Raw genomic sequence first — 18,550 nt, 5'->3', positions numbered from 1 at the left:
CCGTCTTCAGCCAGGCTTGCTTGAATCCAGTGGCAAAGTGAGCAAGGGACTCACATCTGAGCATACCCTGCCAATTTATGGCGAACAAAGCAAAACCAAAGTAAATGATGGACAGAGTGTTGAACATTGCAAGCACTCACCCCCAGTCAACTGATCTGGGTTTAATCCATCACCGTTCTTTAGCCCACTCTGCCACCCCAGTTCAGACATGGCCATATGCAAATCAGTCTGACCCTGTGCCTCATGGGAACAGTCCAGCCCGAACTGCCAAGCCATGTCTTCTCTGGACCGGAAACAAGCTTCCTAGGACCGGTTTCCGGAATTTCAGCCGTCTTCAGCCAGGCTTGCTTGAATCCAGTGGCAAAGTGAGCAAGGGACTCACGTCTGACCATACCCTGCCAACTTATGGCGAACAAAGCAAAACCAAAGTAAATGATGGACGGAGTGTTGAACATTGCAAGCACTCACCCCCAGTCAACTGATCTGGGTTTAATCCATCACCGTTCTTTAGCCCACTCTGCCACCCCAGTTCAGACATGGCCATATGCAAATCAGTCTGACCCTGTGCCTCATGGGAACAGTCCAGCCCGAACTGCCAAGCCATGTCTTCTCTGGACCGGAAACAAGCTTCCTAGGACCGGTTTCTGGCATTTCAGCCGTCTTCAGCCAGGCTTTCTTGAATCCAGTGGCAAAGTGAGCAAGGGACTCACGTCTGAGCATACCCTGCCAACTTATGGCGAACAAAGCAAAACCAAAGTAAATGATGGACGGAGTGTTGAACATTGCAAGCCGGTCCTAGGAAGCTTGTTTCCGGTCCAGGGAAGACATGGTTTGGCAGTTCGGGCTGGACTGTTCCCATGAGGCACAGGGTCAGACTGATTTGCATATGGCCATGTCTGAACTGGGGTGGCAGAGTGGGCTAAAGAACGGTGATGGATTAAACCCAGATCAGTTGACTGGGGGTGAGTGCTTGCAATGTTCAACACTCCGTCCATCATTTCCTTTGGTTTTGCTTTGTTCGCCATAAGTTGGCAGGGTATGCTCAGACGTGAGTCCCTTGCTCACTTTGCCACTGGATTCAAGCAAGCCTGGCTGAAGATGGCTGAAATGCCAGAAACCGGTCCTAGGAAGCTTGTTTCCGGTCCAGGGAAGACATGGTTTGGCAGTTCGGGCTGGACTGTTCCCATGAGGCACAGGGTCAGACTGATTTGCATATGGTCATGTCTGAACTGGGGTGGCAGAGTGGGCTAAAGAACGGTGATGGATTAAACCCAGATCAGTTGACTGGGGGTGAGTGCTTGCAATGTTCAACACTCCGTCCATCATTTCCTTTGGTTTTGCTTTGTTCGCCATAAGTTGGCAGGGTATGCTCAGACGTGAGTCCCTTGCTCACTTTGCCACTGGATTCAAGCAAGCCTGGCTGAAGATGGCTGAAATGCCAGAAACCGGTCCTAGGAAGCTTGTTTCCGGTCCAGGGAAGACATGGTTTGGCAGTTCGGGCTGGACTGTTCCCATGAGGCACAGGGTCAGACTGATTTGCATATGGCCATGTCTGAACTGGGGTGGCAGATTGGGCTAAAGAACGGTGATGGATTAAACCCAGATCAGTTGACTGGGGGTGAGTGCTTGCAATGTTCAATACTCCGTCCATCATTTCCTTTGGTTTTGCTTTGTTCGCCATAAGTTGGCAGGGTATGCTCAGACGTGAGTCCCTTGCTCACTTTGCCACTGGATTCAAGCAAGCCTGGCTGAAGATGGCTGAAATGCCAGAAACCGGTCCTAGGAAGCTTGTTTCCGGTCCAGGGAAGACATGGTTTGGCAGTTCGGGCTGGACTGTTCCCATGAGGCACAGGGTCAGACTGATTTGCATATGGCCATGTCTGAACTGGGGTGGCAGAGTGGGCTAAAGAACGGTGATGGATTAAACCCAGATCAGTTGACTGGGGGTGAGTGCTTGCAATGTTCAACACTCCGTCCATCATTTCCTTTGGTTTTGCTTTGTTCGCCATAAGTTGGCAGGGTATGCTCAGACGTGAGTCCCTTGCTCACTTTGCCACTGGATTCAAGCAAGCCTGGCTGAAGATGGCTGAAATGCCAGAAACCGGTCCTAGGAAGCTTGTTTCGGGTCCAGGGAAGACATGGTTTGGCAGTTCGGGCTGGACTGTTCCCATGAGGCACAGGGTCAGACTGATTTGCATATGGCCATGTCTGAACTGGGGTGGCAGAGTGGGCTAAAGAACGGTGATGGATTAAACCCAGATCAGTTGACTGGGGGTGAGTGCTTGCAATGTTCAACACTCCGTCCATCATTTCCTTTGGTTTTGCTTTGTTCGCCATAAGTTGGCAGGGTATGCTCAGACGTGAGTCCCTTGCTCACTTTGCCACTGGATTCAAGCAAGCCTGGCTGAAGATGGCTGAAATGCCAGAAACCGGTCCTAGGAAGCTTGTTTCCGGTCCAGGGAAGACATGGTTTGGCAGTTCGGGCTGGACTGTTCCCATGAGGCACAGGGTCAGACTGATTTTCATATGGCCATGTCTGAACTGGGGTGGCAGAGTGGGCTAAAGAACGGTGATGGATTAAACCCAGATCAGTTGACTGGGGGTGAGTGCTTGCAATGTTCAACACTCCGTCCATCATTTCCTTTGGTTTTGATTATAGTATGCCACAAATGCATGCCAAGAAAATGCTATGCTTATGAGAACTCTGAGGCACAAGACACAACTGATATCTTGACAGACCGGGGGAAGATGTGATGTTAAGCCTCCAGAAGAGGTAAATTAGTAGTGCCCCAGCTGCATGGATTTGGCTTTTTATATTTGTCTTCTCATTATGTTGTCTTCCTGTTGGCCTTTGTACATATGTTTAATGCAATTTTACAGCCCTCTGTGCCTTGGAGATTTGAATAATGCATAAACCTTTCATTAAAGTCCACCAACAGAAGCAGCCTCAAAGAAAAAATAGAACTAAATCTGCCATGAATGCTGCACCATATGACTTCTCAAAACCTACATCAATCCATCATTTTAGACTTTATTCTCATTTTTGCTGCTCACCGACAGCCAGGTAAGATCTACTTCACAGCTTGCAGGAAAGTATGTAGGAGAAAAAAAGGGAACTTTCTTTTCCCTTTAAGGCCAGTTAAAACTCCCTTTCAGAGATTAATGGGGCAAGCAGGAGCTACTGGGCTCCAACATGGATGCAGAGTCATTTTACTCTTAATGTCCAAAGGCCCAGCCTACTATGGATCCTGAGCAGTTGGGCCCAATACTACCCTGTCAGCACTTGACTCTCAGTGGTTGTGACAGCCGAGCACTCCAAGGCTTCTTGAGGGGGAGGGGAAAAGTTTACATGGGCACAATACTCAAAAAACATCCAGCAACCCCAATAAATAAGCGTTCAGCCAAATAGTTGCTTTTATTATAAAAGTATTTATATACAATCACAAAGTGAAATTTAGCATACTCAGACAAAATATAGTCTTCGCAAGGCTGGCACTCCAGCTTGGTCTGGATAAGATCCTTAGTCCCACTTTCCAGTTTAATGGGAGTAGTTATTCCCTATTTATGTGAGGCAGCATTTAGGTTAGGCCCCGCTAGTGAATAAAAGTCTTAGAAGTTCCACAATGCCTTTTTAGAAGTCAAAGTGTCCCAGTGTGATAGTGTTATTAGTCAAAGCAAGTTCCCCCAGGGTTCTGTGGCCCAGCGATCAGTCTTACCAGATGGTGTCACGATGCAGAAGCATTCATCAGTCTGGAGTTGTGATAGACTGGAGTGGATGCCGCTAATGCATCTCATTGCTGCACGCAAGGTGGCTGAGTGACCATGGCGCCCCCCTGGTGGTGCTGTGAGTTCCACTCATAATGACGGCAAGCCTAGGGCTTCAGGGTTGAATGCTGTACCTGGGTGACTACCCTACTTCTCTTCTGTGGTCCCCACCTGACATACGGGGGTCACAAGCAGCGGCACACAGAGCAGCGGCCCTGTTCAAGTCACCACACTGCACTAGGGCAACAGTCCTCACTCTTTGCTGTGGTGCACTAGGGTGACAGCCCTAACACTTCATAGTAGCCCCATGGCATACCGCATCACCGACATTGGCGGCACATGGGCAAACAGCCCGATACTTGCCACAGTGCTGATCTTCACGGTAAGCTTATCTGGCATATAGAGTTGCCAACTCTTGGCAGTACTCCGACAAGCGGCTTGATTGATGCAGTAGTAGTTATCTTCACAGCAGCCCCCTCAGACATATGGGGGGTCACAGACTCTGGGCAGCACATGGGCAAACAGCCCTTCGGTACAGCAGTACTTATCTTCACGTAGCCCCCTGTAGCATACGGGCCACTGACTTGGGCGTCACACAGGCAAGTGACCCAATTGGTGAAGCAGTCCTACCTGGATCATAAATCTCAAACTTTGCTTCAGGAATCCACTTGACAGTTTCCCCACTGCACCTCGCTCCCTCCATCATTCTTATAGGGTCTTCTGGTTCCAGCAGGGAGGCAGGCAGATGCTGGAGATCTAGGCTCCAAGGCAAGTCTTCTTGATTCTCCCGGGTGATGTCCCCTCACCAAGCCGGGAGACTAGCTGCCCTTGGTCCCCAGTCCTGGTTACAACAGTCCGAAGTCTTTCTAAGCTTCTCCACATTGCTATGCAGCCATGGTTTAACTGCTTAATGGATGACCTTTTGTGAGATTCAAGTTTCTCTTTTTATAATCCAGTTCCAAACACAGATGTGATTTAGTGTCACTGTCTTTTGAAGTTTATGTTGGGGGTGTTGACTCCTTTAAAGTTAAATGTTTTTTTCTTTATTTGCATTTCAAATATTATTGCAGCATACATCGCAGTCTAAAATGTAAAACATCCCTTGACATCAGGCTAGGGCACCCACCCGTACAACAGGTTGGTGAAGTAGCAGACCAGGTTGGTATTTAATGTAAAATCTATCACCATCAATATAAGAAAGTCATCAACATCTGTCTAAACATCAGCGATGACTCACTGCGCCTTGCTCCAACAAAGAAACATAAAAGTATTATGATGAACAACCAAGACAAGCACAGCTTGCATTAACACTGCATTTAACACTTATACCCCCCTCCCAGTCCCTCCCTCTTAGCTTCCAATCGGTTATCAGGTCATACATTGAGGGTTGTCCTCAATACTGTCTACAGTACTTCTGCTTCAATTTTTCGATGTGGGTGGTCAGCTCTACAATCCTGTCTTATTTGGGCAACCATTTTCAGGTTGATCAACCTCAGGATGCTACAGCAATGCTTGCACCATTGTGCCCCAGGAGAGAAGGTTATCCTATGCCTTCTTGTTCCAGTGGGTTCTCATCATATGTGCCTCTTCCACCCCTAGTCCATTCGAGTAGGTCTTCTCGCAGGCCTCCTGTGCCGGGGGACGAGCACTCAGCCAGATAATTGCTATCCTTATTTTTGCCACTGTGATCCCCAGTATTGGGAATCTCCTGTTTAATTTTTTTTCGTATTATCCGGGGCTGTCTCAGTATACATTGGTTAATCTTGCGTGGCACATCCCACCCAGTTGCGCGCTTAAGTTGGGACAATATCTCGATCCAGTAGGATACAATAATTGGACAGTGCCATACCACATGTAGGAAATCCACCACCTCAGCAGCACAACGAGCACAGCTTTGATCCCTGGTGGCTTATATGAAGTTCAGCCACTTGGGGGGCAGATAGGCCATATGGGCCATAATGTACTGTATCTGTTTAAACCTAGCGCAGATCGACACACTGCAAACCCATGTGTGTATTTTCAGCTAGTCTTTGGCGGTAATAGGTTTATCACCCACGCGCTGCCAGGTCACTTCTTTTCGCAGCAGCGCCAGTTGTTTGTCCTTGCGAAACACACTGTATAAGTGTGTTATGAGCCTACATCCTCCTCCGATAGATAACATAGTCATCAGTGTTTGTGTAGGTTTGGCCGCCCTGGGAAACGTCGGCCATAGCTGGCGATCGATGGCTGCAATTTTGGCATATTGGAGGAACTTTGGCGAATTTTGAATACTGGCCAAGTCAAACTGGCTTTCCCTCTGTTTTCGTACAAAAGGGGCAACAATCTTCGTGACGCCATGGTCCACACTAGACCTCGGAGTACACCACGAGCCGTTGCTAATCCTCTATGGAATCTTCCACCTGTCCAGGGACACTATCCCTGTGGTGGATGCGTGGTCTGTGCACAGACAAGACATACTACCGAGGTAAACATTGGTTTATCTAAACCGTGGAAACAACTGCGCCACACTAATTGCAATAGTGAGAAGGTCATATACTTAATCACTTGCCCTTGCCAGAAACAATATGTGGGCATGCCCATAAGAAAAGTGAAACAAGTTATCATGGAACATAAGAGTACTTTTCGATGCAGAAAGGCATCAACGAGATTGACCAACCATTTTCTGGAGTGCAATCATAGTCCTGATCAGATGTCCTGGACTATACTTGAACAACCCTTTATTCCTACGCACGTTGCTGATGTGTCTAAATTTCTTTTCAACAAAGAGCAACGTTGGGTGTTTAAGTTACAAAGTGACCGCGGCGGTCTGAATGACTCCATACCATGGTCCTATCTGTAGTTATTAACCTTTATTGAGATTTGGCTTGGGTCATTTTTGCGCGATGTACTACGGTTCATCTGAACATTGTGCTGTTCCATTAGCCCTTGATTAGCGCGTAACCTAATGGTAGTGACTTCGCTAGGCAGTCCAGGGTATGGCGTGCACGGTCTTCTACAAACTGTCGTCCATGTCAACACCGTGACTAACACTACCTTTTGCTTTCCAACACATTTTTGCTCTATTTGGGAGGTTAGCTTTATTCAGTTCTCTATGCTTACATTGTGACCAATACTAATTGATTAACTTTTTTGCACAGTATCGGCTTTTCTGGGAGGGATCGTTGCCCGCGATCATGAAGTTTCGTGGGTCGGTGTATCTCCTAGTTTTCTTTGAGCCGTCCTGATGCTCCATGGTTGTTTCACGACATTTCCCAGACTCCCCGGGCTTGTTGCCATGTCATCTAGTGCGACCTCTAGTCCTGTCCTAACGCGTCACGTCATGACGCTCTGTTGCGTGACTAGGCGCGCTTTGTGCTATTTCACCCCGGTGTTTGCCGTTCTCTGGTTGCCGTCGTCAGCATCCAGGAAGGAGGCTCGGGGCAGCGACGGAGAGGTAAGACACTCTGTGTTTAGGCAATCTGACCTATTTACTTTCGCTGGCTTTTTAATCACTGCTTCTGTTTCCGAATTGCTGGTTTTGGGTGTTAGCTAGTCCCTCACCATGATTTTGGGAGAGAAGATCCTACGATCATCGCTTGATGCTACTGGTACACCACTGGCAGTGTTTATGTTTAAGTCAACTTTGGTGATTTCTTGGAGTTTACGGGCGGGTGGCTCCAGTTTTACATCGAGGTGGTTTTCTTTCTAACTACCGCCCGAGTCGGCATTAGTGCTGACAGTTTATGAGGCTGGCCATACACGGTAGTTACGAACCTCTGAACACCAGAGGAATACGTTTTACTCTGGGTGTATCCATGAATGGGACCCTTTTTTTGTCATTTAAAAAAATCATACGCTGACACCATTGGCCTTGGGGTTCTCTTCTATAACTATTGCCCCGGCTTGTTTGTGTGCTGAGAGCCCAAGAGGCTCTATGTGAACGAGAACCACACACTGTCATGTACCAGTTGAATACGATTTACCCTAGTTCCATTCATGAAGGGTATCCGTTCCTGACAAAGAGCAAGAGTTTATGCTGTCACTATTGTTGAGCTATCTAAGAAGTATTCTTTAATACCATTTTTCCCTTCTTGTTGAGAGGTTGTCACTTGAATTAGTTGAGAGGGCGACAAGTTTTGTTGCCTGTTACATCTTTGTTGCATACATTCTTCACTAGACTAGATCATGGTTTTAATCTCTTCTTTCACAGAGCGGTGCCTCACGCCCTGAGTTGCTACCAAGAGTGGCAGGCTTAGTCCCGATTTCATTACGGGTAAGATTCTCATCTAGCTGTTTGCTTGTTCTGATATGTATTGGCTACAGACTTGTTTGGAGTACATCTCCTAGTTATTAATTTCCTTTTCATGTTTTGTGTTTTGTCAAACTGATACAGGCACTTACCTTCTTGACCGGTTGGATTTAAAATTTCTGTAATTGATCCTGTGGTACAAGGTTAGTTGTATCGTTCTACTTGCCAAGTTTTTTAGACACAAGTTCACGCCAGTGCTCACTTATGCACTAGCTTGCAGTTGCAGTAGTTTTGTAATTTGGTCCTGAAGAGAACCCTGATCATAATTTACTGATCTTGTTGGGCTGAAACATGTAGACCTTTTCTTGGTTTTTGTTAGCGCGCTCGTCAATTTGATCAGATCGCGCCACTACTCTGTTTTTAACATTGGCACAGGGATATTTTCAATTAAAGATTTTTTTGTTCCTGTAGTCAATTTTATATCACTAAGTTTTACACTGCACTATAGGGCCTCACCTAACTTAGGCTAGCCTCATCGATCTTTAGGAGATCTCGTTTCATCAGCGTAGTTTAAAACATCCGCAAGCTACTCCCATAGATTCACCCTGGGAGTAGTAGCTCCTTAGCCAAACCAGGTTTGGTTAAGAGGAGATCCCACATGATGAAGCATGCCACCACGGTGGGTGATGGGATTTCATCCTCTTTATGAGGACATTATAACTAGGTTGTAGTTTTATCTCCATACAGGTTCTGTAAGGTCCTCTGCTTATCTGTTGGTTGTTGTCTTTGTAGTTTTTTGCTTCTCTTAACCCCTGGACTTCTGTGTATATATATTGGAGGAACTGCCCGCCACCCAGGTCAAATGTCTCTATCGCTTCTTGCATGGTATTGAACAATCCAGAGCACTACAGAAGTAAAGTATTTGTGATCTGACAATGTTGCGGGTCCAATTTTAATTGGTTTAAGCACTTCAAAGCACAAAAATACTTTACTACTGTAGTGCTCTGGATTGTTCAATATATGTATATATGTGAAAATTATTTATCCACATATGAACTTACACTACTATGATGGCATAGTGTTTATTCATTAACAACTGAACCCTTGCCCTGGAAGCATGAATGTCAGCATGCTTTTGAACAATTAAAAGTTGTGCTTTGCTCTGCACCTGTGCTTGGTACGCCTGATTATAAGAAGCCTTTCGTGATGTATGTACACGAAGCGGCTTGATGTGCACTTTCTGTGTTAACACAAGCCTTTGGAGGTAAACAGAGGATGTGTGCTTATTCTTCTGCTACGCTTGACCCTGTCCCCAGAGCCCTCCCGAGTTGTTTAAGAGCCGCCCCGGCTGCGGTGGTCTCCATTCGACAATCATCAGGATTCGTCCTTAACCATGATCTCACAGTAATGGTACCTCATGCTGTGGATGTACTTTTAAACAAGACAAAGACGCAGCACCTCACCAGTGGATGATACCAGCATGAAGGGAAGGAACACTAGATATGCTCTGGTAGATTATCAAGGTCCGCTTTATGCACATTCAGGTTTTTATTTTCTATAGAATGGTACATACTCCAATACATATAATGGCACAGAAGTTGTGGCTTTGGGAATGTTGTTATCTCTTGGGGTACCTTGCAAGTATAGTAAACCAAGTGCGCGATGGGTAAAAAGAACACTGACCGAGGAGTTTTGTGAGGGCGTTACCGATTTAGAAGTCAATTACAGTAACGGTATCACTTTTGGATATATACTTTCCTCTATTATCACATTTGGTGGTACCGCCATGGCCCGGGGTGAACGGGCTAGAAAATATTTTGGGTGTAAACTGCAAATTCTGTCTAACTCTACAGTGGCAGCTTTACGTGACATCACCACCCAGTTGGAAAGTATGCTCATTTACTCTGAGCAAACAAGATATGCGGTTGATTTTATTTTAGCTAAAGTGGTGATGCATGTGCAATATTAGGAGAGCAGTGTGTGGTCGATATCACAAATATAGAAAGGAATATCACTCAGCATATTTTAGACATCCTGGAAAATGTCAGAGGAATGGAGAGCGGTAACCTGAGCTGGTCTTTGTTTGGTGGATGGAGTTGGATTTTCGAAAAAGTTATATATTTTATTGTACTCCTAATTTGTTGCTGTATTCTGATTCAGTGCCTTTCTTTATGCTGCTAGTACTGTGTTACTTGCCTCTCTTCCAAGAAGATTTCAGTTCATGATACTAATGCGACCATAATGCTTCAAAAGGAACTTGATACTATTATGCAAATAGATGAAGGTGTGTTTGGTTTAACTACTTCTCTTGCAGGTTCTGTTCCTGATGTGATTTGTGCAACTAATGTCCAGTATTATTTTTTCATATGTTTGCTATGTATATATGTATATATCACAAAAACAATCCAACTTCCACAAAGAAGAGGCACGCACTCCGGTCTGTACGTATGGGGTTGATTTAATGTTGTTTCAGGTCACCCACAACCCCGCAGTAAAGCGAGAGATGCATTTTGCGTGCACAGCAGGCTTTATCACTCTGGATATATATATATATATCTGTACTTGACATGTTATTGTCTGTATTTCTATATTGTCTCCACCTGTAGAATTGTAAAGACCCTTACCTGTTAGCAAGAATAAAGGCATTTGCGTTAGCTAAATAATGCTAAAAGGAGGGTCTGTTGGAATTGAAACGTATTACTGTCATATTACCCATATTTTACATGATTGTGTTAGCATTTATTTAGCTAACATATAATATATTCTTGCTGGATGCATACGCAATTAACAAGGGCAGATGTCATGTAAGTTAAGTTGGCATCTGTGCCACCATTTTTGCTCTTGTAGACGCCATCTTGTATTATAATCGAAACTGTTACTGTATCATTTACGAGAAATGGTCCTTGGTGAGTTTCGTTTCCCAGATGTTGAATCTTGCTCGTTAATGCATGCCTTTCTCTCTGCGTAGAGGCCCTCTCCCACCTGTCTAGTAGGGAGGAGAGGCCAGACGACCTTGGGCAGTAGATAGCTTGTGCCAGGCTGCAGAATCAAAGCTTATGCCCATTGTATTACGACATCTACCAGTGTTTTTCCTTGATGGGCGGGTCTTTGTGGGCTTCGCAACATACATAATTAAGGCTCCCTGTTTTCCGTTTTTATGGATTTTTACAGATAAATACAGACAGAAAACAATGTGTTTTCTTTCTGCATTTATTTTTAAAAGTGGATAAATACAGAAAATGGTGCTCCTTTTAAGTGACTGTCTCTGATGAATTATAGGCCAGCAGCTGAGCATATGGACAGCATGGGAAATTAAAAAACAGGATGAAATGTATTTAAATAACTGCATATGTCAACATACATTTATGGTATAATGCTAGTATTTACCAGTGGATGTATTGTTATGTAATATTTGACAGCTTAAATAGCTAAAACACGACAGACATTAAAGTATGAGTATGCATCTATCAGTTAAATAAATATGGACATGTACAGTTTTTTTAACAACATTTATACGCAAAACACAAAATAAATATGGATAAATACAGATAAAATGGCACAATAATAAATATGGATAAATACAGACGGAAATGTAAAAAAAAAAAATACCATAAAACCAGGAGCCCTATACATAATGTAACTGTATGCTTGTTATAATCAGTCCCTCGTCAGCCATCCTAGGAGTCACGTCCGACTGGACTCCACTGCAGTGTACTTAGTGAATAAACCAGTTAGATTCTCTACTGCATTATCGACTCTTCATTTTCTTGGAAGGCTAGAGGAGGTCGAGAGTGACCCGGCTGACCCTAGTTGGGTCATTTCCTTCAGCTGTGCAGGGATCTGCTTGGAACAGGAGCTTTTTACTATAGTGTGTGTCTTCAGAAGGATCTCTTGTGCCAAATAGCTATGGGTTTGGCAGTCATATTCACCTGAGGGGACTTTTGTCACTTCTTCTTGTAGCACCCTGTTTAATTCCTCCAGGTCACTAAGGACAATGTGTAAAAAAGTGCCATTATTCACTAAAGCGCATAAACTCCAGCTTTTGCCACCATCTTTTGTTTGCTGCTGGTGTTAGTAGACCTCAGATGCTACATACCTGCATAGGATCTACCTCACCAGTAACTGTGATCCCAGTTGTTCTTTTGCACCTGTATTTATGTTCCCATTCACCCTAAAAATATAGAGATGCATAACACACTGATCTAATCAAAGACACCAATTCAATTGTCTTCCTCATATGACTTGACAATGCAGTATGTTTGGATTATGGGCCCACCATCCCTCCCTTGTAGGAACAGTCCACCTTACTGAGGGCTGCATTCAATGTAGCTTCATTACCTCAGATTCCTCTCAGTTATGGGTTCCCCTTGTGCACATGTTCATTGTCCCAGTCTGACTGCACCTCTCTTTGTACCTCCTGGCCTATTCGCCAAAGCCACGTTCACCAACTTAGGCTTGGTGTTTTCAGTTACTATATTGTTCTAGGTCTGGTTTTAGAACTATATATCAATATTAGTTATCAGCTGAAGAAACTATCATCATATAACCGGAAATCTAATATTTTAAAATTTAAAATTTCGACCCTGTACCTTGACTCTGACCAAACATTATACCAGTAAATAGTAATGTTTTGGTGAAATAGAACCAGCTTTTATTGTGTGATGTAAGGTCGATATGGAAAGAAGGGAATACTCCATTATGAAGTTGTGTTAAAAAACGAGGAGGCAGGATTTTGGCGACCTGGCCTTACATTGTACCACGTAGATAAAACAAAGGGCTTCTGACGATGGGCTATTCTGTGCTAATTATGAAGAGTACAGATGTTAGGAAGAAGTAAAGAATGAGCCAAGGGTTCCAGAGTGTACATATTTAATTGTCGTTTTTACAAATATAGGGACATGCATATTCATAAAGAACGTAATCCCTGGTGCAGATTAATCCTAATTATGAATAAAGCACAAAAATAACAAATGATTTTTAATAGAGATAGTATTAGGATTTCCTTGCCTAGCATGTGAGAGTTGGTGAACTAAAACCAAAAATAAATGCTCAATGGTTTATTTCCCAACCCTAGAAACATTATTGACATTTTAAGTCTTCGTCCTTTCTCAACACATACGATCTGCTCAAATATTATTTTCAAGGGGTATACTCATCACACACACCGCCGTAAAGCGTCAATGATATGTATCGCCGCGCAACTCAATGAGTGACCTGCGTGTTATGAGACTCAGTCCCCTCCCCAATCCCATTTGTTTATGTACATAGATACATGAATTTATTTGTGCATTCTTTCTCTTATCATTAGGGCTATTCACACTCTATTTGTAAATCTTTTATGTCTTCAATTAATCAATTATAAATGGAAGCCTTCTGAGAGAAACTGGTGCCCATTGGTCCATTCATTTCTCTCTTATTAGAAATGTAATTGAACCAGGCACTGTGGCCTAGCCTCGCTTTCAAAGGCCATGTGAGATGCCGACAGGGCGTGAGGAATGCTATACACTGGGCATAGCCCGGCCATGTTGAAAATATGTGTTGGATTTATTAAATAATTGATATGTGATTGCCTTTGATCTTAAGGGACAAGAGCGTACTCACTAGCGAGAAAATCAACCATTTTCATGCCTCACAAATCTGGACCCTTGCAGATGACGTTGTAGCACATTTCTTTTCATACTTTTCTGAGACTCTTTTTGAGATGGAGCAAAGTGAAGCACAGGAGCCCCGAATAACAACCGGGTTCACAGCTATCTAAGGAGACAATTTAAAGCTACTACTTGAGTCATGCAGGATAGAGTAACATCAAATAGTGTTGATGTCAGCATCGTGTGTGTCAGAATCTTATACCATGATCTACTTTCCAATGCAGCTTTTTTCCTCATCTTTTCTTTGGAATCAGTCAAAGTAAACAGGGTACCTCTATCGGTGAACAGGTGTATAGGCATGTCATGTACCTCCTTGGGTGGTGGGGCTGTGCTGAAATTGGGCAGGGAGGCCACAGGAGTTTATGACTGATGATTGGTGGAAACCTTTTTTTGTAAGACGGGGAAGCTGTCTCCTGTATTCAATATAAGGTTGCTTTAAACTCTTTTATATGAAATCTCAATAATGAACAAAACTCCTACTGGTGAGTGGATTCGGGAGCTTGGAAGTCCAGGTTACAAGGCGGTTTTTGATTGCTGCTAGCCGTATTAAGTCCATTAGGGATGGGTTTGAGTGAGAAGTGATTATGAGCACGACTGACTCGTTTCAGGTTGTTTCAGATGAGCACAGGGCGATTGAAAACGGAACTATTTTGTGAAAGAACAGTTGTACTTCAATGATTATCTCAGGTTTGCAAATTTCACATTCTATGGCTGATGTATGGAAGTGCTGTCTTACTTCTGAAAGTTATGATTATAGCAGCCAGTCAAAAAGTTTTTTAAAAGTCAGAAATTTGTTCCAAGAGGGTTACTGCTCTGTGTGAAATCTAATCAAATTCATGACTTTTTGTAATCCTGGGGAAACCACGTCAGTCCCCTTTAATTTTGGGGATGTTTCCTCTTCATTTCTACTCTGGACAGCACAATTATTTGATGATAACGGGGAAAAAATAGAAAGATTCAGAGGTCACCAATTGCACCAGCAGATTGGGAACTGGTCAATGAAGGGGGTTGAGGAGAAAGCAGACTTTGCTGAACATTAGCCCTTTGTGGGCTCCACAGGTAAGAGGGTTTCGCAGAGGAGCATCAGCTGAGCGGGTGACTGTGGTTAGCTAGTTGCAGGTGAGCCAGGTCAGCGCATTGTTAGGAGGATGTTGCGCGACCTCATTGCAGGAGGCGGAGGTGTCCAGAAGGATAAGGATGGAAGGAGATACGGTAGATGGGTAGACACTGGTATATGGAAGAGGTTCTTAGATAGATTTTGATTACTGGATGCTGAAGGCAATTTCGAATGGGAGTGGATGGTGGCTGGTTGAAAAGCTAGGATAGGGGGAGGTTCTGTTGTATGTGATTTCTGCTTTTCTGCCATTTTGAAGTGTAGCTTGGGGAAATTTAGAGTTCAGGAGGGCAGGATGGAGAACAGGACAGGTATAGAAAATGCAGTACGCATGTCACTGATTTGCCATCATTGTGATTACAGCTGTGCTGACTGCATTACTAAATGAGCCGAACAAATCTGGTATGTCAGAAAAAGATTGATGGGTCGGATTCAAGCACTAAGGGACAAATCTGGGTTGAAATGTGTGCTCGTATACGGGGTGGAGAAACGGCAGTGCCAAGGAGAGGACGTTGAAGGTCATGCGCATGAAAGAGCGGTCAGATAAAGACAGATTGATGATAAGCGGAGAATACTGTATGATGCTAGTGCGCGAGACGGGGTCTGGGGACTTATCACACGAGTTTGGGCAGTTAGGGGGTGTTAGTGGTATGATTAGAGTTGAAATCAGTGTCTTAACTTGAAGTTCCTATGCAGGATTTATGGTGATGAGGTTAACGACACCAACAAATAGGAGATCATGGAAGTGTGAGGGGTCAGGGGTGTCCGGAAGCTGCTTCATTGTTTATTCATACTTTGGCTGAGATTGGGAGAGGAGTGGAGTGGTTGGATGCAATAGGAGTCAGTAATAAAATGTGTTTGGTAATAGCTGAACCTGACACTTCCAGCAGGCCCAGATGATCTGATTGTGAGATCTGTACTTTGTTAAGGCACGTTTGTGAAACATAATGTGGAGACGAGTTGCCAGGACTTTGGAAAGGGCGCTGAGAAATCAACTGAATGTGGGTGTAAGATGCTATGCTATTGGTGGGTGAGTGGCGAGGAAGAGACATTGATAACGTTTGGTAACTGTGAGGATGGAGATGCAGAAGAGGAGGATGGTGATAGGTGGGATCACGTGGGGAGGATGGAATGGCTGAGTGAGGAAGGACGAGGAAGTGGGAGCTGCTGCATGTTATGGGTTTCCAGAGAAGTTGAGGGAGTCCAAGGTTGCTGGCTTGACGCACTGGGTTTCGATGGTGGGCTGTTGGAGAGCTTCTATAAAGTGCCAGGGATGAGAGTGGGAGCAGTGGTTAGGGAAACAGAGTTAGAGATGCCAGAGGCTCAGTTGTTTTGGAAGCCACGAGATTCCATGTTTCTGGAAATGGCTCATGGTGGCATGCAGCTCGAGACTGCTCTCGACGGGATGGTCACATTGCACTGGGTCGAAGGGTATGCGACAGAACACAATGCTCCACAGCTGATCAGCACTGCACACAGTGTGAACCCCTTAGAAGGTTCAAAGGTGCTTTCTGGCTTGTTTTGTGGCTTTGCAGCTGGTTGGATGCTTGGGGAGGTGTTAAGGCATCCAACTGCATAATGTCTTGTCTAAAGGTTATAATTAGCAGTAGGGGCTTCTGGAAGGCAGCTTCCTTCCCTACCTGCCCGCGGTTGTCAAAATGTGTGTTGATCTGGGAAGAGTCTGTGAGCCTGTCAAATGTGGCTACTTTTTTTTTATCTCTGGGTTTCTCTGCAAACCAATGGAATCGATTATCTCATTGTTGTGGTTGTTTTAGACTGCTAATTGATTACTTTCTTGAAAATGATCTTTTGATAGTTGTGGTGTGATGTAAGAGGTTTTTACTTAACTGAAAGGCAAATCACAATTACCGGAGCAGTAATTCCAATTAAAACTACCACATCAAATGATGCAAACTTTTTTTAATAATCCTTTTTCTTTTTTTTTTAATTTTCTAAATCCCAATCTGCATACAAAAAAAATCAAACTTAATAATATTAATAATAATTAATTAGATACATCTACATCCTAGAATGGGACTTTAAAAACATCAGTGCATGGAAGAAAATGCAGACATGACAACATCCCTGACCTGGTCGCAAAAGGAGCGGAGCCAGGTAGCTAGGAGATGGTGTATGACACAATGCAGCTTTTTAGGACCGAAAACACAGCAACGAGTGAACCATTTGCACAACGGAAAGTTCTTCCCCCTCCACAGAAGGGGATGTGGAAAACAGACTCTATCGAGAAAGGGTTCCTCAAGGTGTGTCCCTACAACTGTACAATTAGTCTTGTCTCATCTTACGCCCATCATGGCCGGCTTGCTTATTCTAAGACTGGCTTTCACTTCCTTCGACCAATCTGGGCCATCAACTGGGCATTGGCTGCGGCCTTCGCCCGCATGTTTTTTGCCTTGGCGATATTAAAGAGGATGTTCATGAGGTGGGTGGGAACGTCCAGGGAGAGCGTAACTTTGGTTCGGCGGTCGCTCTTTGCCTTGTTCTGGTACACTTTCCCCTTCAGCTGGGCTTGCGAGATGTACTTGTAGCGGGCCCCTGGGAACGTCCTTTTCTCCTTGTCCTTCTCATCTTCTTCCTCCTCTTCAGAGAGAAGGTCCTCACCAGGGAAGTAGTCTAAGCCTCTCTTGCTGAGCAATGAATCCTCCTCCAAGTGTCGCCTTTTGGCCTCGGAGAGGACTTCGTTGAGACAGCTGAAGAGGGGCTCGGCTTTGTAGACCTTGTAGGAGATATTGGTTCGGGCAGCACACAGCATTATCAAAACAAGAAAGAGCCCGGGTCGAGGCATCGTTGCAGCCTGGACCTTTGGAGAAAACAAGAGGAGAGACGACAATGTCAATGGTGACCAGGAAAAAAGGGAACACATTTGTAGAATATAACAAAAGGCCTTAGTTAATCGGACACACATTGTTGAAGGGAACACACTGTTCCAACAGCTTTACTGTCAACCGGAATGGGGAGTTAGAAACCAATATATTCCTTGGAAAATGCATTTGTCAATAGAAAACTGGTAGATATCCCCACTGCTACCACCCTGAACATATAAATAGTAGAAAGTCAGAATCTGCTTTCAAATGTTAGTGATAGAAAGAGTGTAGATAACAGCTGTGAGAAGAATAGTGCTAAACATTTCCAGTCACTAGCTGTCTTCTTGAAAGTGAATACCATGGTTAACAGTGCAGAACGAATCTGTGACGTTACAGCGCGGTCGTTACACCACTGTACGTTACATCGCAGTTATTACAAAGCAAGTCGTTACAACGACTTGCGCTGGACTTAGGAATAGTATGATTTACTATTCCAACTCCAGCCTACGTAACAGTAGGGAAGGTGTTGGAATAGTAAATCATGCTATTCATTAGTGTATAGCTCCATGCAGCGCAATCCGTTGTAACAACTTGCGTTGTAATGACCGCTATGTAAACATACCGCGGTGTAACGACCGCGTTGGAGAGGTCGTTCGCTGTGCAGAACAGAAGCAGACCAACAACTGCAAACAGACGGTTTGTGCCAGTGATGCTGACACAGGGAAAATACAACAGTTCTCACGTCTCAGACGAGGCAAGTAAAGGATACCTTTATTAAAACAAAGGAGTAGAAACAACACTGTTGAACTCAAGGGCAAAGTGTACCAGCAAACAGTGATACTGTGACTGGCAAATTCTGAGCGGGGGAGAGGGAAAAGGTAGAGATGGAGTGCTGGGAAAATAAATGACTCTTCGCACAAACACAAGTGAAACAGTAACCTTCAAACAGTACCAATTAAAGTCGTAAAATAAA

General features: G+C 44.3%; 1 protein-coding gene across 1 annotated transcript; it reads right to left on the bottom strand.

The window, feature by feature from the left end:
- Window positions 1-16,658: 16,658 nt before the first annotated feature.
- LOC146855708 (urocortin-3-like) lies at window positions 16,659-17,569 on the bottom strand. The gene has a single exon (XM_085650643.1). It carries the CDS (start codon window positions 17,556-17,558, stop codon window positions 17,097-17,099), a length of 462 nt encoding a protein of 153 aa, XP_085506769.1. The 5' UTR covers window positions 17,559-17,569; the 3' UTR covers window positions 16,659-17,096.
- Between the last annotated feature and the right edge of the window lie 981 nt (window positions 17,570-18,550).

Source organism: Triturus cristatus, chromosome 4_1 (genome assembly GCF_964204655.1).
Source record: "Triturus cristatus chromosome 4_1, aTriCri1.1, whole genome shotgun sequence".
NCBI classification, from domain to species: domain Eukaryota; kingdom Metazoa; phylum Chordata; class Amphibia; order Caudata; family Salamandridae; genus Triturus; species Triturus cristatus.
The sequence above is the reverse complement of the archived record's forward strand: the minus strand, read 5'-3'. Positions and strand labels throughout refer to the sequence as shown.